At 42.4% G+C, this 21,842-nt stretch overlaps 3 protein-coding genes and 1 non-coding gene across 5 annotated transcripts in view; 2 read left to right on the plus strand and 2 right to left on the minus strand.

Annotated features, from left to right (window-relative positions):
• Window positions 1-21,842, plus strand: part of LOC110959394 (phosphatidylinositol-binding clathrin assembly protein-like) — a 168,496-nt gene that overhangs the window by 48,032 nt on the left and 98,622 nt on the right. The gene's annotated exons all lie outside the window — the stretch shown is intronic.
• On the minus strand, window positions 275-12,817 carry dpp3 (dipeptidyl-peptidase 3). 2 transcript variants are annotated; one of them, XM_022206245.2, is made up of 19 exons: window positions 12,611-12,817; window positions 11,005-11,163; window positions 10,675-10,819; window positions 10,458-10,547; window positions 10,042-10,179; window positions 9,698-9,772; window positions 9,351-9,441; window positions 7,724-7,854; window positions 7,266-7,396; window positions 5,878-5,936; window positions 5,167-5,361; window positions 4,929-5,041; window positions 4,747-4,839; window positions 4,499-4,561; window positions 4,266-4,390; window positions 3,617-3,737; window positions 3,141-3,320; window positions 2,173-2,335; window positions 275-1,172 (listed from the first exon to the last, which is right to left on the minus strand). In XM_022206245.2, exons 1-19 carry the CDS (start codon window positions 12,769-12,771, stop codon window positions 1,030-1,032), a joined length of 2,376 nt encoding a protein of 791 aa, XP_022061937.2. In that variant the 5' UTR covers window positions 12,772-12,817; the 3' UTR covers window positions 275-1,029. The 2 variants fall into 2 exon arrangements, with proteins under 2 accessions (XP_022061937.2, XP_022061938.2); XM_022206246.2 differs by lacking the exon at window positions 12,611-12,817 and adding an exon at window positions 12,308-12,416.
• On the plus strand, window positions 12,638-12,719 carry trnas-gcu (transfer RNA serine (anticodon GCU)). Its single transcript has one exon. It is a non-coding gene; the product is annotated as a tRNA-Ser (tRNA).
• On the minus strand, window positions 14,699-20,881 carry LOC110959399 (endosialin-like). The gene is made up of 3 exons (XM_022206253.2): window positions 20,851-20,881; window positions 18,842-19,189; window positions 14,699-17,198 (listed from the first exon to the last, which is right to left on the minus strand). The coding sequence occupies exons 1-3, from the start codon at window positions 20,879-20,881 to the stop codon at window positions 15,445-15,447; spliced, it is 2,133 nt and encodes a 710-aa protein (XP_022061945.2). The 3' UTR covers window positions 14,699-15,444.

The following is a 21,842-nucleotide window of genomic DNA, read 5'->3' on the forward strand; positions in this document are numbered from 1 at the left end:
TAAATATCTTTGCTACGAATATGAATTATAATTGTTGGTTGCCAAAAGTAATTGCAAACATCACCTTGTTTTTAATCAAAATTGCAAGATAGGAGACCAGATGTATCCCCTACTGTGATATATCAAAAGCTGACAATTCAGTTCAATTGAATTTAACAACTGTTTTGTGTTGACATTCAAATTTTCATTTGCTGAAAACTGTTGTTGAGTCATCAGGGCTGTTTGTTATCTTATTAATGCAATGAAAATTAGTATACCAAAAATATCACTAAAGTCTTACCAAACAGATTTTTTATTTGTGTGGGTTCATCACATTTCTTACATAGACAGTTTTTACGCCTTCCAGACACAACAATGAAAGTAATCCAGGACTTTGTTACACCAAACCTGGCAAAAATAACCTCATGAAGTATTTTCTGCCTTACAGTCTAAACTCGTCAAATCATCACGAAGGCTGGGCTTTATTCTTAGAAGATGTAAAGGTAGAATAATTTCAAGCCATCAGTTGACCGTAAAAAATGAATGATTCATTTTGAGTACAACCAAACATGTCATAGCAATCATTTCGTGTATATCTGCAAAGCCAATTTTTCACATTTATGCCCAGGATCCATTTTTAATTATCAGGTTGCATCAGTTTAATTGACAGCTCTTACTACTTCTCATCAGAAAAATACGTTTCCAAGTGCCTTTATGAGAGTGATGTACAAATAAGCAGCTCATTCAGTCATATTTCATCCAGTTATCATAGACAGACCTGACACTGAACCAGCATACTTGAAGAATTAGAGCTGGAAAATTGTGGCTGGTGTCTGTAGCAGATCTGTTCTAGTCTTATGGCTTTACTTGAAGTTTGAAACCTAAATTCAGTCTCAACAGAAGTGTATTCTGAAAGTATTTGGATCATTTTTAAGTTCTGTCTGTTTTTACCATTCAATAGGAATTACTTTGCTTTCACGTACAGTCCAAAAGAAATCTGATTTCAGTTGGTACTTTTGAAACCTGTGGAGCAGATTATCTGACCATGCATCAGCACCAGCAGGTGGCATCTCTTTTGTTCAGCTCCAGAAGGTTGGTCTCCAGCTGCTCTGCGTCGTCTTGGAAGCGCTCGGTGAAGGAGCAAATCAAACCTGCCGCACTGCCTTCGTATTCCACCAGTTCTACGCTGTCCCCTGGAAACAACACACAGTCAAACAAACAATGAGTAATCAACAAAGAGTCACTTTACCAGTGGCAGATTTCTTCATGTTTTTGCTCATCAGCCACTGATATTTGCTATCAAGTACTGATGAAGCAATACAAACTTGACAACTGTTCTGAGGCGTTATTCTTGCAATATTCTGAATAAATTTTCTAGAAAACTTACAGGGGAGTAATCATCCTTTCACTGACGAGACACTTGTGAAACTGATTTTTTTTGTACAAGATAAAAGTCAACAAGACAGGCGTTTTTAAAGTCTGACACACTTAGACCTCCTTCAACCAAAATTGACGTAACGGTAAAAATATTTTGACAGTGCAGCATGAAAAAAGTAAAAATTCATGTATTTTAGTACCAACATTGTTATTCTTTACCTCACTTCCATTCGGCTTTAGAGCCACATCCCATAATGCTTTGGTGCATGTGAACAGAATGTACAATGCTGCCATGAAAAATGTAGGCTCCAACTACAGCCTTGTTTTTATGTTTCACACTGGCAGCATTAAAAGTATGCTGAACTGGCTATAAACGTTTCCCATTGGCACTGCACCCACGGATGCACAAACGCAGACATCCATTTCTCAGAGTTCAGATTTGACTCACTTATTCAGACAAAAAAGGAGTGTGCTAACAGTTTGAAAGAACCCTAATTGTCACACTTAATTTAATTGTCACACTCAGTGCTGTTGCCATTAGTCTCGCATAGCCGGCCTTACTTGCACAGCGCTGTGTCAGCACGGGAGAACGGTCTGGCTGCTGCCATTATCATTCTGCCATAGGGGGGAAAAGTGCTACGGCTTGTTTGTATTTCACTAAACCAATCACAGTCGTCATAAGCAGAGCTAAGCCCAGTATGCCCAATTAGTTATTGTGCTGTTGGCAGTGTTAACCGCAGGGATGTTGGCAGAATGAGAACCAATGGCACTAATATTTGTGTGTGTGAGAATCGGTAAACATGGCCAGCTACATACCGCTGACTCTGGTGTTGGCCTGAACAAACATCTTGCGGGCTTCCTTCCTCAGCAGCACAGTCTCCCGCAGACGCAAGAAGTTGTGAGCACCACTGTCGCTGACGGTGGAGTAACCGTCGTACAGAGCTCTGCCTCCATCCACATCTGCCGTCGACTTTAAGACCTACAAATTAGAGAAATCAGGTAAATAACGTGTTGATTGTAGAGGAGATGAATAAACATAATATACTTGATGACAGCTTATATTTGTCAGAGGTGGAAAGTTTTTATTACATTCTAGGTGCATCTAGCATGACTCGAGCAATAAAAGCACACGATGTTTGTACTCAGAGTTATTGTTTAACTGTTCTAATATGTTAATTATTAAGTCATAAACTAAGTGAGGAGCAGCACGGAGGCATAAAGCTGTCATAACTGCTCACTAGAGTCACACAAAACAGTAATGGCAACACAGAGACCATAGCTGCCTGTTAGGTTATTTAATTGGTTTAATTTTCTAGTATAATTCTGAATGCACCTAATAGTTATTTTTATTATCTGTTAATTTTGCAGTTGACCTGCTTGATTAAACCATTAAAACATCACAAAAAAAGTAAGCAATGTCCATCACAGTTCGTCAAAGCCCAATCAGATCAATTTTATTTCATTTTTTTGTTTGATCAACAGATCAAAACCCAAATTAACTGAATACAAACACGATGAAACACGTGCATCCACGTTTGCTGAGGCTACAATCGATTAAGGTGCATGAGTTTAGAAATGTTAAACACACTTTTTGCCAATACATGTTCAGTAACTTGACAAATGGCTTCCTGAATTGATCAGTTAAAGTCTGTTTTAAATAAATAGGGAACGTCCACTAGTGCAATTAAGTTTCTCTGTGTCTCAAGTGAATTTGTTTCGTTTTATTAAAAGACAACATGCTCTTTTTCACTGCATGTTAGGCAAATGGAAAGACTTGGCTATACCTGCAGTTTACAGAGGAACCTGTGGATGGCGTTCTTGCCCACAGTGTGGATCTTGCTTCGGTCCAGCGTGATTCGTGCGTCAGGTTTGCCGTCTTGTCCCGTCACTTCCTCCAGACCCACCAGACCTTCCCCGGCCTCCAGCAGAACCCGCAGGATCACGAAACGAGCCTGCATGTGAGCCTGAGACAAACCGACGTATGCACGCACGCATGTGAAGTACTGTATACATCTTCTGACACTCATGTAAACACGGAGTCCGCCTCGCTATAAGGTGCATTATAAAACAACACAGACACACTGAGCGGAGCCTGTCAGGTTGTAAGAAACACGTACTTAATTGTCTGTAAGTTGACTCGTCTTGTAAACACTGCTCAGCCAACACTATGTACCGCTGAAGTTCCATATAAATGAAATGTTGCATACCATGTATAGAGTGAAACCACATGCTATGTAAAAAAGTGACTCGGACACATTACCTGTCTCCAGCTCTTGCTCTCAGGTGTGTAGAACTCCAGGCCCAAAAGACCAGCTCTGACCATGCTGAGCCAGTTGACGTACACCACGTCCTCTGCATCCTGTCCGTCATGGCCAAAAATGCTGCAACCGACACAAATGATTAACAAGTCGGCCTCCCTCACAGCAAACGCAAATATAAACTACTGCATTCTCAGCAAATATTTATTGTAAAAGGGCCTACATTGCCTGATGAAAAGAATAATTTAAAAACCATCAATATACTGGCAGAAGCAAACTAAGCAGCTCGTCAAGGCTCCCGAACAAACAAAATGAAATATGCAATATTTCTTTTGGCGCTTCTGTTTATTTTTCTGCTCAATATTCAGCATGCTTCAGGGGAGTTAATGACTTTGTTATGGCTCCCAAAAGGCTGTCACAAGTCCCCAAATATTCTCCCAGCTGACAAAAATTGACAATTTAGGAGGATTTCAGGGCTCCAATGACATTTTTGGACAACACCAAAGCCTGGGAGTGTGCCCCAGAGTGATTTTAATGTTAACGTCTTGAATATATAAAGTCTTTTTTCCTCCCTAATGACTGGCAATTAGGATGTTTAATGGATGATGTTCATGTTATATTAAGTGCTTCAAATTAGCAAAGATATAATACCTGAGCACTTGCTTGTTAAGACACAGGTAAAGTCCGACACACTCAGCACGGCATTCTTCATAAGAGGAAGCAATCGTGGAGAATTTACTGTCCCATGTCTCGCTGCCCCGATACCAGCTGGAGACCTGAAAGATGAACTTGCACCGTCCGTTACCTTGTCTCTTTTTCACAACCTGAACAGAGTTAAGAATAGGTATTATTTTAGGACCTACACACACACAAAAAAAACTCACCGGTTCTCCAGTCTCTGGGTTGACCACCTTACTCTGGTCAAAGTTGAACTTGCCCTGATCATTCTTTGGACAGAGATGGAGGGCAGATTTTATTCAATCATTGATGATCAGTACAATTCCTGTCAATTTAACATTTAAACAAAAATACCTAAAACCTTAAACATCAAATGCTTCCATTTCTTTCATTGGCACACCAAAAGGACATACAAGGCCTGATATGAATGACAGTAGCAGTATGTTCGGCTGACCTGGACAAAGAGCTTTCCACTTCCATGTCCTAACAGCTCATGAAGTCCAACCTGCACCTCGAACGATGGGCCCTTAAACTTGATGAACAAATCCTAGAGGGAAAAAACCCACAGAAGAATGTAGAATGCGTGACAGAGATGAGAGCTGGTGTAAAGGAGAGTCACGAAGCTGCATACTTTACCTTGTCCTCCTCTTTCAGGAAAGTCAGTTTCTCTTTTTGTGTAGCATATGCTACAGCCAGCACGTTGCCTAGCGACACGTTCTTAAAGCCCTCAGACTGCCTGATGTCATCATCTATAGAAAAAAAAAAAAAGACACACAAACAGTGAAGTATAAAGCTGTAAAACAACCAAAAGAAGACACTTAAACTCAACAAACCTGACACTATCTGATAGCGTCAGACTTCAGAGTCTACGTACAGTTTGGGATGTTGATGCCGGCTGGTATTCCACTCCCGGCGAAGGTGAGAACGTCCAGTGAGGTGAAGTCGGGTTTAAGGAAAGTGTCCTTCTCATACTCCCTCGGCCAAGGCAGCTCAGGAAGCAAGACCTCTGCCGAACTCACCAGCTTGGCGAAACGCTCGCTCATCGCCTTGTTCACAACTGCGACAAAACCTGCACATAGCAGCACAACCTTAAAGCTGGGAGTTGAACTGGACACTGAGACAACTTCTAATTAATCTCAAAGACTGTAATATAAACTAAATGTAAAGTCAGAATAATTTTTGATGCTAGTTAACCTTATACAAGTTGCACTAAACAGAAAAATACAGAATGAATGAGAGACTAATCAATGTATGAGACTTTAAATATGTGAAGTGGCTAGAACTTTACAGGTTCTTCCTCTTTTAGGTTAAGTAAAGTGTGTTAAAGGTACCGTGTTGGCTGATTTATGTTCAAGTAAACAGTGTAATTCTGAGTCTGTCCAAGTAGTGAAAGACATTATCTTGAATGCGTGTCCCACTAAGACCAATAGAATCACTGCTCTCTACTTAAGTAACAGTGTTAAGGGGCTCGGCCAGGTTCTCAGCTCTGAACCACAGCAATAAAAGACGAAGAGGCCCCCGGGATCACAGCTTGCATCCCAACAAACATGTTAATGCCACTTTTCGTGATTGACTGGGCAGTTACCTTCAAACTCTCCTCTGGAGCCAAATGGGTCTCTGTAGCTCTCTATGAACCCTATATAGCTGAGAGAAGACGAGGCAGAGGACGGAGTGAAGAATAATGAGGTGTGAAGAGCAGAGAGAGGAATGTTTCGCAGGTTAATAAAAGACAGCAGGGCTCAACACTCAGTGCAAAGGTCAGAATGGATTTTATAAGGAAGTGAACAAATGAAGAAATATCACAGACTTGATTTATGAGGAAGTGAAGGTTGAGGAGACCAAAGATCAGTTTTATATTTGCATTGTTTTCTGCACAGAAACAGCCATCAATCATCAACATTAATAAACTGCTGTGTTAACCACATCCCATTAACTGAGTGCTATTCATAATTATATCCTAAATGTATAAAGTAGGTGTGTCATTGCACAAAATGCCATCCTAAAAAAGGAGACCTTAATTACAGCTAAGTGGTGTTTAGAAATAATCAATTTGGCCAACGGCAAGATCAGAAACAGATTTGATTTTGAATAATGACATCCTAGAATCGAAACAAGACAACACGGAATATATAAAAAGGAAGCTGGAGAGAGAAGGAAATGTTTCGATGTCTGTTGAGACTTGGGAAACTACAGAACATCTCAACAGAGTCAAACACATGGTCAGAGTTCTGCTGGAAAAACAGATTCTTTGTTACACCCATCCAGAAAAGACATCGTGGCTGAGGTGACACCTGTTGGAGACATAGTGGGACTAAAGATGCCAATCACTTTCATGTCTTTTGGGATTGCCATGTTCTTAGAACCTACCAAACATAGGTCCAAGAACATATAAATCATATATTTAATGTTAACGTTTCTTTTACATGTAAATTATATATTTGGGTGATAGATTGTTTGAAAGTTGGAATGTAATGATAAGTATTTAATGGACATATTATAGGCAGCAAGTACAACAAAACATCACAATAAAATGGTTAATAGTAGAACCACCTACTATTGAGGAATGGATTGACATTGTACACAAGGTTTAGAATATAGAAAGGTTGATATTTGCCCTCGGTGTACAAAAAGATGATCAATTCTAGGCGAAACATACTAAGCAGGTAAAACCCATAAGGTCTGATTTTAATTGGATCTACTTGTAATTGGATACAACCAGCTCTCTTCATCTTCTTTTCTTTGGATTATTTCTCTCCTTGAGTAATGTGAAGATTATCAAAGATAAAGAGTAAGTTCCTTGATTCTGCTGTTCATTTGTAAAAAAAAAAAAAAAAGAATAATAATATAATGACAGGAGACCAAGAGATCTGTCATGTTGTGAAGCTGCTGCTGAATGATGGAATAGTCTTCATAGTGAAGATCAGCGTACTGAGTAGATGTTCTGTAAGGCGATTCAATGATTCAGTGTCTCACCTCTCAACGATTGGACCCTTGTCTTTGATCCAGTAACGTGAGCCCTCTTTGTGGGCGTCTACTGAGCCCAAGGTGAAGCTGCGCTGGTACTCTTCCAGCATCTTCCTCTGGTTCTCATTGGCAGCATACGCCTGTGAAGTAAGTAAACAAAACAAAGAGGTCAAAAGTAGAAGTATGGCAGGAAAAATCATACACATTCACAGATAGACGGCTTTATCTGTTCTAACCTCCTCTTCTTAATATCATTTTTCTAATTCTATTGATTTTTACATTAATTTCAAGACGGAATTTTGGCATTGTTTTGTTAGCTATTTTCCCAACTAACGCCACGAACACATTTACATCACTGGAAAATTTAGATTTCAGTGATTTTTTTATTCCAACTGTTGTTCCAAACACACACTGAACTGAAAGTCTACGTCTATTTGTATTCCTTTCTCCATTTCATCCCGACTCACCTGTGCTTGTTGAAGGTAATGGCAGACTTTCTCCATGAGAGGACCGTAGTCTCCCCTCTTCACAGTGAACTCTTTGTCTTCAAAGCTGAAGCTGCCGCAGCAGGACTCGCATTCCCCGTCCACTGCACAGTCTGTGAAGCAGTAACGCACGTTTTCTTTATTACCTCCGCCAGGATGTTATGTAATCACTGGAGTTTGTCTGTTAACAGCATAACTCAAAAAGTTATGGATGGATTTTCACCAAAATTTTACAGAATGTCCGGAAGAGCAAAAGTAACAATTGATCAGATTTTGGAGGTGATCCGGATCACCGTCTGGATCCAGGATTGTTTTGAAGGAGTCTGTACAATTGAGCCATCTCTCAATTGTACAGACAGAGGTCGGCGGATCGATCCCAGGCGACGGCCTAATTCCGCGCGGCCGGTTCGGGCTGCCCGAGCGAGTCGGGACCGACGAAACGAAGCGGCGGCGACACGTACGGTACCATCACACATGCGCGCAACACTATCGTTACGTGCGTGCAGCGGCACCGCCGCCGTCACAACCCTGTGCTGTTACACTGTACATGCATGTTATGCTTTGTGCACAAACTGTTAAAACTAAATTAAATCCGTCCATGACATTTTGGGTTATGCTGTTAACAGACAAACAGACAGACAAACTCCGACTGGTCATCTGTACAGTTGAGCGATGGTCTGGCGGAGGTCTGCGCTCTCCGAGTGCTTTTCTAGTTATAGCTGTAATCATCATCATCAGCGTCACCAACACCACACAAACAAATCGCTCCACATAAATTTGTCGGGAATCAGAATGTATTAGAGGTCACAAGTTAAGATGTCTGATATCACATGATGTCTGCGTGACTTCAATCAGTGAAACAAACTTTATCTGTAAAACATCTTTTAAACAAATTTAATGCCCTTCAAACTGTTTTGCAAGCAACTGACAGAATGTAGATGACACAGGTAGCTGATAAAGTTCTGAAATTAAATTAAATATCTTGAAACATTAAAATAAAATTTAAAAAATAGAATTAATAATTTTGGTGATAACAAATAGTCAGTATAATAATAAAACAATAAAATTATAAAACACTACATAAAAGCCTGACAGAATAGCTGATTTTTTGCATGAAAATATGTATACTAAGACATGTATAGAAAATAACATTTTCAGTTTCTTTCACGTCATCTAGATTCTAGAGGGCTGTTTTAGTGGCTCAAAGCGTAACGGTTAAAATCAGCAGCTTGGAGATTTTTATTCTGCTGTGTAGAACAACTAAAAGAGCAAAACTAAACAATCTGAAGGGCCTTCCTGGTTCATAAACGGTCGCATTTCTGAGAGGTAATCTTGCGCAAGACCAGATGATTCCTTATAAACAAATAAAAGAATTTTATAGTCAATACGAATCCTGGAAGGTAACCAGTGAAACCATTTTAAAATAAGAGTAAAGTGTGTGCTTTCACTCGTGGCTCAGTGAACACTCAAGCTGCAGAATTTTGAATTAATGACAGCTGATTTATTTTATTCCTCAGCAGCCCAGAAAGACAGCAGCATATAGATTTTTAGTACACCATAACTGTCACCAGATTAATTGTTAGTAATGTTACTTTACTGTAGTTCTGACCTTTCTGCACAGCTGAAGCCAAGCGCACCTCATAGCAGGCTTTCCCTCCATTGTCCCTCTTGAACAGACGGGTGTTGTACGCAGACAGTTTCTAGAAAACAAACCGAAACAACATGGCTAAGAATAAACTGAATCAGACTGAAAGAAACATGAAAGAGCTTATGATTCCCCCTGTCATCAAAATGGAAGACAATGGTAAAAGGCAAACTTGTAAAATATGCATTTATTTTGGTATTTACATGTTACAACTGAAAGAAAATGAGAAGATAGATTGCAGCTTATTACAGGAGAAATGAAACCAAACTACGGAAATACAGCTATGTATATTAGGTGTGAATTTTTCTTACTTTCGAGTCAAGGAACTTCTGAGCCAGCTCAGCGTCCTCCAGACAGCAGTTTCCTGAGAAATAGGTGGTAATTCCCTGAAGAATAAAAAAAAACACAAAACCCTTTATGAGGGGTCACAGTCGCATCTCAAAAATGAGAAAAGCAGTAGAGAGAGAAGAGGATATATCTCTCAGAGAGAACAAAACTTTCCAGTGTTTATGATGCAGACGGAAAAATATCCACTGACATTTGTTAGATCAATCCAGTCTGTGAAACACAATGGATATTTCATTCAATATTACCTGAGAAAATAGTTTTGGTCAAAGCAGGTCTGAAATCTGCATTAAATGATACAAGATCCCACCTTGTTGCCCAGCCCCAGCTGTTTCTGTCTGTCTTCCAGGGAGTAGAGAAGATCCGAGCAGCTGTCCCACAGAGCCTCCGTCTCACTGGGCTGCTCCTGAAAGGCCTGGCTGGCCCACACCAGAGCCTTCAGCTTGTCCTGGGTGGACACATCACAGATGCAGACAGCTTAAAATATGTCACTGTTGCAATATTTTCAATGCTCCAGTTTATTGGGTGCTCTTTTTCTTTCCACAATCCCTTAACTGTGAGGCTGATAGTGTTAAATTTAGTCGATGCTGTGTTGGAAAAGTGTTGAATCAACTCTATGGTGGTGTAATATCAGATGGCTTTAGGTTTTATAGGCGTCCTCATACTGTGAAGTCATACACAAAGCAACTGAACTGGATATACCCCTGACATTACAGGTTGTTTTACCTTTGGCAGATTTGGGATGAACTTGGTGTCTCCAAAAGACTTGTAGTTGCCCATATTTGCATACAGACCTGCTGCATAAACCAAGAAGGCCTAAACATCACACACAGAAGAAAATATGACAAAATGAGCATCCGTACATGCGTTTGGAGTCATTTGTGGATAAAAGGTTGCACAAAAACAACAAGAGAAGCTGCCAAAAGACTGTAGGACTGTGCACCTGGTACTCCTCAGAGCTGAGTCCAGCTGCTGTGGCGACTTGTTCCAGCTGTGCAGGCGTCTGCTTCCTGAAGATTCTCTGCAGCAGGACAAAGATGTTTGCCGACTCCGGGGACGTCTGCAGCAGCACTGCCAGACCACCATACCTGAGGCAGATGTCGCAGCAAAGGTGTTTTAATCAGCAGGGCCGCAATTCTTCCCAAAAACAAAATCTTCCGTTTTTAATTCTTGAAAAACAGGTAAAATATGTGTATTTTATAGAGGTGGTTTCATTTAGGATTTCAAGTGACTTCTTGATTTCAATATTTGACTTCTGAGGTCGGTAACGTACCAAGCGGCGCGTGACAGATTGTGGGCATACATCTTCTCCTGAGGTGAAAGCAAACGAAAGGCCTCGCCGCAGTCAAGCGCAGAGATGCCGATGTCATTTGGGAGGTAGTACTGAGAGTCCACCATCTTGGGTCTGAGATTTAACACTGGTAGAGAGGAACTAGTTCAGGAGAGGGAAAGACAAGAGTAAAAGAATGAGGAGAATGAAAGATAAGTTTGGAGAAAAAAATACGGAAGTGCGAGAAAGAGAAAGGTGAAAGTCAAAGAAAAAAGAGGAGAGACAGATAAAAGAAATGGCGTAATAATGAGATGAGTTTTTAAAAAGGAACTGCAAGTTAGAATCAAAATCTTTTTATAAACCGTGAGCTCTATAAGTATTTGAACAGCTGCCGGATTTTGGCAGGTTATGCACAAAACAGCATGGGTACTGTACAAACATGCTGATACTCATTTATAAGACTCATACAAGACAAGTTTTTTGCAACATGTTAAAAACTGTCTTCTGATATATATGTATGATTATTTTGTGGAAAATTCTCCATTTTTAAATATGAGAGAAATTTCCCTAATGGAAAGCATGACTTAGGTTTTACTGCTTCATCTATTTTACTTGTATTTATTAAAACAGCAATATTACATTTTGCATTGTAGCGTCTGTACTCTATTTGTTTTGCCTTTCTTTTAAATATTATTATTATTATTATTATTATGCTATGTTAGTTTCTGGGTATTTCCTGTGAAAGCACTTCATAAACCGTTGCAAAGAAAGTTGCTATTATTATTATTATTGTTGTTGAGAAACAAAACGTCGAATCTAAGTGAGGTCTTGTGTTGGAAACTATTCTGGTAAAATGCGGTTAAATAAAGTTTTTGAGACAGCAGGTGCTCACAATGAATCTTGAACTATCAGATCGTGGCACAGATTCAAGAGGAACCAGACAGTTAATATACTGAAGCCTGTTGTCCGTTTCACTTTCCCTCAGAACTACAAATTTGTGGGACGTGAAGCGACTACATGCGAAAAGCAACCTGTTTTATCTCCGTTTAAAAACCACCAGCACATTATCAGCAAGACAAGTGTCCAAGTGCAAGTTTAAGTAAATACGATTGACGCTACAGCTAATTCTGTACCGTTAGCTTCTAGCCATGCTAAGGCGGCTGCGATCTGTTTGGAGCATTTCAACACGCTGCCGCAACTTCTGTAGGTCTAAAATACGATGCGAGCCGTTAATCTGCACAATTTGCTACTAATTAATGAATACCAAACAGCTATACGGGTGAAAGTCAACTCAATGGCTCGTTACCTTAATTTCGTTGTCAGCTCCGGCGAACGTCAAATTGCAGTCTCACGCTGTACACTTCCTGTATTCATTCAGCGCTATACCCGCCCCTTGACCAATCACGGGCTACATGTTGTGATTGGTAGAAATTTTAACCAATCATCAAGTAGCTGCGCCGGAGTTTCCGACACACTTGTAAGTCATAATTCTCTGACAAGATTTAGCATGAAAAACACAACGTGTGGTCGTCAAACCAAAGAAAACTACACTGTAACAACATAAGATAAAGAAGTATGGTGGAATATTCATACAGGCGTAAATAATTACCAAAATCTCTTGAAATGCCAGACACACGACGAGGTGGCCGAGTGGTTAAGGCGATGGACTGCTAATCCATTGTGCTCTGCACGCGTGGGTTCGAATCCCATCCTCGTCGGTAACCTTTTCCTCAAACGAAGACATTTAGTCAATAATCGGCACTGATGCATGCTGTATATTGATTATACCCACGGAAGACAGGTCACATGATAAGGTGACACTCAGACCAACGTGCTTCACTAGAAGCGGCTACCCACAATCCCCCCTTCTGCTCTCCAACCAAACTTTACTGTCTCCTCCTCTTTCTTTCCAGTCCTCATATTTTTCTTTCCTTGAAAGCCAAAACGTCTTGCATTTGTTTTAACACACAATTTAGTCATAAAACCACGACCACACATTCTTTCCACGCACACTTTAAACTCCACATCCCCACAATTTCTAACACATCCAAACAAGATCAAAGAATTCTAAACAATGTCCGAACACAGGTTCGAACAGCATGCCAGGTCACGTGATGTAAAGGGCGCGTGGGTATCGCTTCAGAATGTCGGCCATGTTTTTCACCGCACAAGACCCGGGAAAAGTGCAGAAAAGGTTTCGAAACGCGATTAAAACACAGAAAAGTAACGCAGTGTTTAAGCCGAATATAAAAATATGTGACAAAACAGTATGAGATTTTATTTCCCGTCAAGTTAGCACGTTATTCAACTTGTATTTCTACTTTTCTTCTTAAGTAGCCGCTTTGCTAACAGAGTTCTGCCTGTAATAGCGTCACTGTACATACCAGTATAGTTGTTTCTTCATGATGTGACATCCTTGTTCACAGTATAGATCATATCATGTTTCTGTCCACTGACTATACATGACTCATGGCCAAGCAGCCCAGGACCCTGAGGTACACAGGGTCTGTGAGTGTGTTTGCCTCAGACTCGCCAAAGCGTTCATGCAAGCGCGCAACAGGCCGAGGGACACGAGAGGAAGAATCATGCCCATCCCTCAGTCAATAGCCACTGGCTACAGCCACCTTAAGCAGCTGCTGGAAGACAGCAGGGTTGCCCTGGACCAGACGAACTTCCACTGCTGCAACCAGCTCCTCCAGTGCAGCAACTTCCACTGTTGGAGCAAGCGTGTCTTCCACCTCTGCCCCATTTTCAGCCAAGGCAACGTGTCTGGAGACTGCGTAAAGCTGCCCAGGAAGATGCGGAGCTAGTGGCTAGAGGCGAACCACCAAAGAAAAGGCTGGCGAAGCAACATTATCACTACACCTGCAAGGAGTGTGGCAAGGGAAAAAATAAAAGGACTGGACACACCCAGCTGAAGGGGCGGTGGTATTGTCCTGACTCAGGACTGACCCTGGATCAGTGGAAGAACAGCTTGTAACGCTGTTGTCTCTCACCCTCTGTTATCTATTTTTTTGTTCTTGTCACTATTAATACACTGTTTTGGTGTGTGCTGCCACCTACAGAAGGTTTTAGGAATGTCCAAATCCCTGTGATACGTTGGGTTGTTGCCACTGCTGTAGGTTCGAATCCCACATGAGCCATGAAAATTAAACCAATGATAAATCTTGCAATTCGTTCAGAAGTGTGTGTAAACATTGTTGAGAAGGTAAGAGAATAAGAAAAAATGAATAGAGTACATGGATTCCTCCTTTTGTTCTTTTTTCTTTTCTCTTCCCCCCCTTCCTCCATCTCTCTTCTCCCCCCCCCCCCCACAATTTTTTTTTTGGCCGAGACATTTAGTCAACAATCGGCTCTGATGCATGCTGTATATTGATTATACCCACGGAAGACAGGTCAGATGACAAGGTGACACTCAGACCAACGTGCTCCACCAGCAGCTGCTACCCACAATCCCCCTTCTGCTCTTCAACCATACTTCACTGTCTCCTCCTCCTTTTTCCAGTCCTCATATTTTTTCTTTCCTTGAAAGCCAAAACGTCTTTCATTTGTTTTAACACACAATTTAGTCATAAAGCCACGACCACACATTCTTTCCACACACACACTTTAAACTCCACATCCCCACAATTAGGCATCACTTTCTATTTTAACCAACATAGGCTAACAAACCACACAGTATTTGATCAGTTTAAAGGTTTTATTGAATTTTTAAGAACATGAGAGAGTGAATTATTTACAAAGGCTGTGCAACAGAAAGGCTTAAAGGCCCCCTCCAGTGAAAATCAAGTTTTTTTTTGTTTTTTTTTTAAACCTTGTTAACAAGTCCATATGGTGTTTTTCATATGCAAAAAGACACATCATGAGCAAGATAAGCAGTCAGCACCATGGATAAGTGATTCCACCTTGGACCTACAAATGACAGTCTCAACAACACAGATTCAGCCTTCATATGTAACAAACCCAAATCATGTCAACTTGCAGAGTTCTTTCTGTACATTTTTCTTCTTCCGAGTTGATTTCCAGTTCCAACATGTATTACTCCAATATTTCAACTTGCCATTCCGTAGCGCAAAGCAGTTTTACAGTGTTTTGAGCAGTCGTAGATGAGCTAGTGTGCTCGAGATGCAGGGAGTGGACAGGTGAAGAGGCAGCGAATTCAAAGATCTGCACACCAGAGGACGCAACAGTTTTAAGGCAGGAAGGATGACTTTCATGGAAAAACGAAACAAAAAACTTCTACATAAGTAACATTGATACACAGATGAGTTTTTAAGAGTTAAAACAATACCCGGAGAGGGACTTTAAGTTTTCCTTGATGAGTGGGAGAGCCGGTCAGCTGGACTATATCCAAATTGTAGTTTTAGTTACCAGTCCTGCGCCACAAGAGAAGTGTTAACAGACATAATCACCTTTAACACATCTGTGTGTTTATCTTAGGGTTCATGCTTGGGTTTTGCCATCCCTTCTATCAGGAGGTGTCGTAGGGAGTATCCAGCGATAGCAGTCCGAGAAGCTGAAGCTCTTGTCCACTGCACAGCTAGTGCAGTAGACGATCCCCAAAGCCAGCATGACCACAAGGAACACACAAAGAGGCACCAGCAGGGCCACAAGCAGCCAACTCTTGTCGTGCTTCCGTTTACCTGCAGCAGATCCATCCCCGACCTCTTCAGTGCTGCTGGCGTCCTCTGTACTATCAATCTTTGGTTCCTCTGCCTCTCCAGTCTCAACTGCCGACCCATTTGAAGTCTCAGCTCCCGCCGCACCACTAGCTCCTCTGTTTCCCGATTTAGCTTCAGCTTCATTATCAATTTCATTGCCTGTGCTGTCTTTTTGCGTTGGCGGTGGGGCTGTCTGATATCGCCTGGGTGACAGGGCATCCCAAGGGTTTAGGTGGTTATCTGACCCATGAGCCATGTCGGGGGAAAGAGCTTCGGGGGCTTCAGTCAGCCAGTCGACGTCGAAGTTTGTGTCAGCTTCGAAGTTTGGGTCAGGGGTGAATGAGGTGGACCAGGGAACGTCGTGGTTAGGGTACAAGTCAGGTGAGTGAGCAGAGTCACTGGGGTCAGGGGTCAGGGTGGAGTATTCTTCATCATCAGGCGAAGGCTGGCAGGTGAGTCCATCCGACTGTAGGTCATAGCCATTGTCACAGAAACACTGGTAGCCTCCCACATAGTTGAGACACTGTTGCTGGCAGGGTGACTCCCCAACACACTCATCTACATCCACACACTCTCCGTCGATGCCAATCTCATAGCCAGGGTTACACAGGCATGTGAAGGACCCCACTGTGTTCTCACAAAAGCCCTCACAACTGGCCTCATCAAGGCACTCGTCAATGTCCACACACTCGCCCTCATCGTCTGGCTGATAGCCCTGGTTGCAGGTGCAGTGGAAGGTGCCAGGGATGTTGACACAGAGCTGTGGACATGGCTGCTGTTGACATTCGTCCACGTCAGAACATCTGCGGCCATCTGGACCCATTTGGTAGCCGGGTGGGCAGATACAGCGAACGCCCCGAGGCGTCTCCATGCAGTCATACTCACACCCTGCCTCCACACAGACCTCTTTCATGTGGGGCTGGTCGGTGGAACCAGCAGAGTCGGAGGACAGCTCAGGAGGGTCGGTTGGGCTCAGGGGGTCGGGCCTGCAGCTGTAGCCGTCCTCATCTATTGTGAAGCCCTCAGAGCAGTAACAGTAGTAATCTGTGTCTGTGTTCTGGCAGAAGTGCTCGCATTTATGGTCCCCGCTGCACCAATCCTGGTTCTGTGGTGTTGTACTGGATGAACAGAGCGGGGTGTCCCTGGACCAGCCCACCGTCTCGTCATCTCTCTCCATGCACAACACTGATTGCTCAGCAGCAGCATCAGGGTCTGTGCTATCTGCAGGGCACGGCAGAGCTGCCACAGAGCCGTAGGGCACATGAGTCAGCAGGGAGCTGACAAGGTGAAATGGGGTGGTGTACAGAGCCGGACCTCTGCCCTCGTCCTCCAGTGGTGGACACATTCCCTTGTAGTTGTACTGACAAACATAACCATCCAAAGGCAGTGCACAGGAGCCGTCAACCCACCGGAAGTTGTCTTTACTCTCGCGTCCGTTCTCAGAAGTGTGGACTGTCATGGCCACACAGCGAGGAGCTGCACAGGTCCCAGGGGTGTCCTCACGGAGCCAGTTAGTGAACTGACCGTCCTGGTCTCCTGTTGGAAAGATAAAGACAAGGACCATCTTAGTAAAAGTCCATCCTTTTTGTTTTCTACTTTTATAGTAACTAACTATTTGCTTTTTTTTTTTTAATGTGACTCATTTAAAGAGTAGAGCTTTAAAATAAAGTGATTAAAGCTGTCATTAGCAAAATCTCAATCTGTTTTAATTGTCTTTAAAATTATTCTGACCGCAAAAATATTCAGCTGTAGAAAGACAGTCTATGCAATGTAGTCTACAGTTTAAGCTGATTTGTGTAGGTGGGGTTGGACCACTTTGCTGTCTGCTTTTTTCAATATTACCACAAGGAGTCGCCAAAGTCCAAAATATTCAAATCTGACACACATGGCCTTTAAAATGCCAGTTATTTTTGTAGCTGCAGTATCCTGTTGCCCCTCTGTTGTTTCCATTGATGAAGGTAGGGTCAGCCCCCCCAACAGCAAGAAGGAGAAGTTTACCTCTAAATAGCTTGTTAACAAGCAGGCAGCCGCAATAATCTTTAAGATGCTTGTTTACTTTCTCGGAAATGTGCTACAGTTGGAGTAACTTCTACATAAAACACTCAATGAAAGGTTAAAGTTGGATCATACTGAAATATTTGGGTTTATGGATGTACACGTGTTATTAGTGCATGGCAGACTTTTCAGTGCATGTACATTGTAAATACAGCACTTTTTGGAAAAAATAATTCAAAAGAAAACCAGCTGTTTAATTTTTTTTAATCCAATTTGTTAATGCTGTGTGCAACACAAATAAACGTCCACACACATCCATAATGAGGCTATCTGCAGGACTTGTTACCACTATGGGTAAGTGAGAAGTATGTTTTTGTAATTTGGTTCTGCAAGTACTTAAAATTATAATTGAGGCAGGGAAAAAAGAAGTAAGCTGACCACATACCTCTTGAAAATTTAATGTCTTCTCTAAGTGTAAACCAAGGCAGATGCTTTAAGTGACAGAAACCCCATCTGTTTTTTTAGTGGGTGAAGTTTGTATAGTGAATAAATCAGGCTGAGGAGTAGCAATGAGGTCAAAAAGGGATGAATTGCCATTGCTGCACCAGCTCTGTCTCCATGAAACAAAAGCAGTAAATTGAAATTGGTGTGGAGCTCTGGAGGTTGGCCCGGGTACCAAAGTCTGACTGATAGATCAGGGTGGGGCGCCTGCACAATGGTTTGACACCTTAATCTGACAATATAGTGTGAAGCCTCTGTGGGTGTTTTCTTTCTTTCAATTCACAGAAGACATCATCAGACAAGATACAAAAATCAGTTGTGTCTTGGATCTGCATGTATTTAACTTAAATCCTTTTAGTATTAGTTCATTTAGACTGGAAACCTACCAGAACCACTTTATTAAAGCAGGTAGTTAGCCAACTAATGAGTTTTTAAGCCTTCATTATAATGACTCAGATTTTCCATAGAAGAAACCTTCTTTTCTCATTAGCTTTGATTGCACTGATCTTTAAAAGTTTACTGGGGTGCTTAATTGTAATTGGACTATTAGGTGTTTTTCTCAGCTTCTGGGCCATTATATCTGAACTCACTTTTTTAAAACATATAAAAAAAAGTGTGATATTTTGGTAAAGATCAAAATTACAAACAGTGAAAAGTCAAATGTCAAAAAGGTGAGACTTTGCCTGTGACCCAGACGAATCCCCTGAGTGGCCGGGTGGTTGAGCACTGGCGTGGAGGTCTGTGCAGCCCGATCCAGAGCCGAAGCCTCGGCCTGGACCCCTGCGTCTCGATGGCCGACAGCAGCTCGTGGACCACACCCGCTGCCTTGCGAGTGTGCATTGTTGCCAGGGTCCCACCTCGCTCCCGGCAGCTCCGCCCAGCCTCCCTGAAGGTTCTCTTCTGGAGGAAGACAGCGTAGCATCCCTCCTGGTGGCAGAGCGCGTCTCTCTCCGCCAGCTGAGCCTTGCCTCCTGGCTGCTCCCCCTCCACCTCCCTCAGCCTCTGGCCTTGGCTTCCAGGAGCCAGACAGACTGTCAGCAGCCATAAAACGCTCAAGAGACTCATGCTGCTGCAGCTGCTACTGCTCCTAATGATCTTTTGCATCCTCCACCAAGACATGAGGTCTAAACTAAGTCAACATTCAATTAAGGATCCTAACCTTGCAGTCCAAATAAATAACCTAATAACTGATAAGAACTATCTTGTCTGGCCTCTTTTTTAATCAAACCTGATCTAAATTGAAGCTTATTTGCTAGTTTTTCAAACTGCAACCTGCAACTCCAGACTTGGCTTACTTTTTTGTACCCTGTAAGTGTTTTTCAATAAATAATCTCCTATAAAAGACCTTTCAGTCAAAGTACACCTGAGGCAGATAAGTCTAGAACCAGCATCTGTTTACCTTTATTTACCTTAGTTGGCCCAAGCTCCTACACAAACAGCCCTACAGTGCAGAAAAGATAAACCTCCATTCAAAATATCAGTACCGCTGCCACAGTCAAGCAGAATTTGAACAGAACCTACTTTATAAAACTGAAACCAATGGAGTCTAATGGAATCCTCAGAAAGTCCAGCTGAGTCCAGTAACAGTCCAAAATACAGTCCAGTGGGGTACCAGATTCAAAAAGTGTTGAATGGGGCAACCAACGTCCAAAAAAGTTCAGTCGCGTCCAATTATAAATTTAATAAATTTCAGTGACAGAAGCCCTGAACTGTATCTGATCTTGCCGGGGCTTTCTTGCCTCTGCAAAGTTGGCTTTCTGACTGAAACTCAGAAAGAGGAGAAAGATGGGGGAGGGTGAAGAGAAGGGGGGAGTCGACGTAGAGGAAAAAGAATTGTGTGTTTTGGAAGAGGGGGCTGGTAAAGTGTGCGAGTGTATAAGGGCAGACTGGAGGGGTTGATGGAGGTGGGGGGTGTTAGGAGAATTGAAAACTCTCGGAGAGTTATGAAAACCATACGGCACCATTCTGTCCCCATCTTGCCGATGGCTTTAGACACACACACACACACTGTAAGTCGTGCACGCTGCTCAGCATCCACAGGAGTGGAAAGAGTTTGTCAGCTTGTGAGATGCACAGATTCTCTCCCCCCTTCTTCTTCTTCTTCCTCTCCTTACTCTCCTCCACCATATGTCTCCTTCTGTTCTCCATCAGTCTCTCATTCTTTTCTTTTGCTTTATTTTTACTCTTCTTTCTTCACCACCTTCTTTCTTCACCTCCCTCTCTACGTCCACGTTTCATGCCATTTTCTATTTTTCTGCCACCCCTCCTCCCTTTTCTCCTTTTCTCCTCTTTTTTTCTGTCTTGCTACCAAGCACATGCCAGCTGGAAGATTTTACAGTCCAATGGAAGCATTTGAGTATGGAATACCTGTCAGAGTCTGCATATTGTGTGTGCGTGTATGTGTGTGTGTGTGTGTGTGTGTGTGTGTGTGTGTGTGTGTGTGTGTGTGTGTGTGTGTGTGTGTGTGTGTGTGTGTGTGTGTGTGTGTGTGTGAGAGAGAGAGAGAGTTCATTCTCATGTGTTAAAATACCTTCATACGGGTACAGATGTCTAAGTGTATGAGTAAGTGTTCTTCACTATGTGTGTGTGTGGCTACCACTCGGGGGCATATGGAGGAGGAGGAAACAGGAAATGCCAGATGTGCATCAGCTTGACCTCTCAGTAGCTGGGGAGCAGCAACGACTGGGGGTACCTCCACTGCTGTCACAGGATCCATCCGCCATGAATAGTCCTTCTGGAGCTAAGTCAGAAAGCTGAGTTTGGATTTTCCAAAGAAAAATACCATTGTTTTAAAATTCTTCTTTGAGTCTTTCCGCAGGGAGCAACGGCAGTGAATGCGATACAAACCCACGATTTGAGGATTCAAGTCCTGAAGGGAACGTGAAAGACTCAAACAACTGGTCGAGAAGACTGTTAATTAAGGTCTACCGTATGCAAACAGATGAAATTGTTCAACAATAGGTGGGAATCTGCTTGGCCAAACAATAAAACCTCATATCCAATTCCTCTCTGATAAATGTGACCCACCACAAAACAATTTATGCAGCTTTATGTCACTGTTATATCCTGCAACTTTCCACTCAATCTGGCATGGAATGGGCTGTTTAATACAATTTTAGAACTGACAGCATCCATTCGGACTCCTAACAAAAGGATGATGGGATGGAAAAGTCATGCTGTACGTGCAGTCGCATCAATTATTAGCCACAGCCGGCGGTCGTCCAAGCCTGTGTTCTCTCTGTGTACAGCAGATGAGCCGGCTGGCTGTGGCGTGTTGGTTTTGGCAGGCAGAATGTATACAATTTTACTATTCAGCAGTCTTTTCCAGTTATGTAACAATCACTGCAAGTAGAAGGAGAACAATCATAAAACCTCAGGATCCTGGAGAACCTAAAGAGCCTTTTGGTTTTGTTCCCCCACCTCCTTCTCCACATCCCCTCATCCTCCTCCTATCTTTTTCTGCTTTTCTTGGACTACTCCCATCCTCAGCTCTCTCTCTTTCCTTGTTATTCTTTCATCCCCCTTGTTCCTCCTCTCTCTCCTTGCATCCCTTTGCTCTCCTCCCTTTCCTTATCTCCTCTGTCTCCCCTCTGTTGTTTAAGTGTCATTATTTGGGCAAATCAGCAATCTCTCCTCCAGAACTCCAGTTTTTTTCACCTCAAACCTCCCACTCTCTGCCTGTTT

Source organism: Acanthochromis polyacanthus, chromosome 17, assembly GCF_021347895.1.
Source record: "Acanthochromis polyacanthus isolate Apoly-LR-REF ecotype Palm Island chromosome 17, KAUST_Apoly_ChrSc, whole genome shotgun sequence".
Classification (NCBI taxonomy): Eukaryota; Metazoa; Chordata; class Actinopteri; family Pomacentridae; genus Acanthochromis; species Acanthochromis polyacanthus.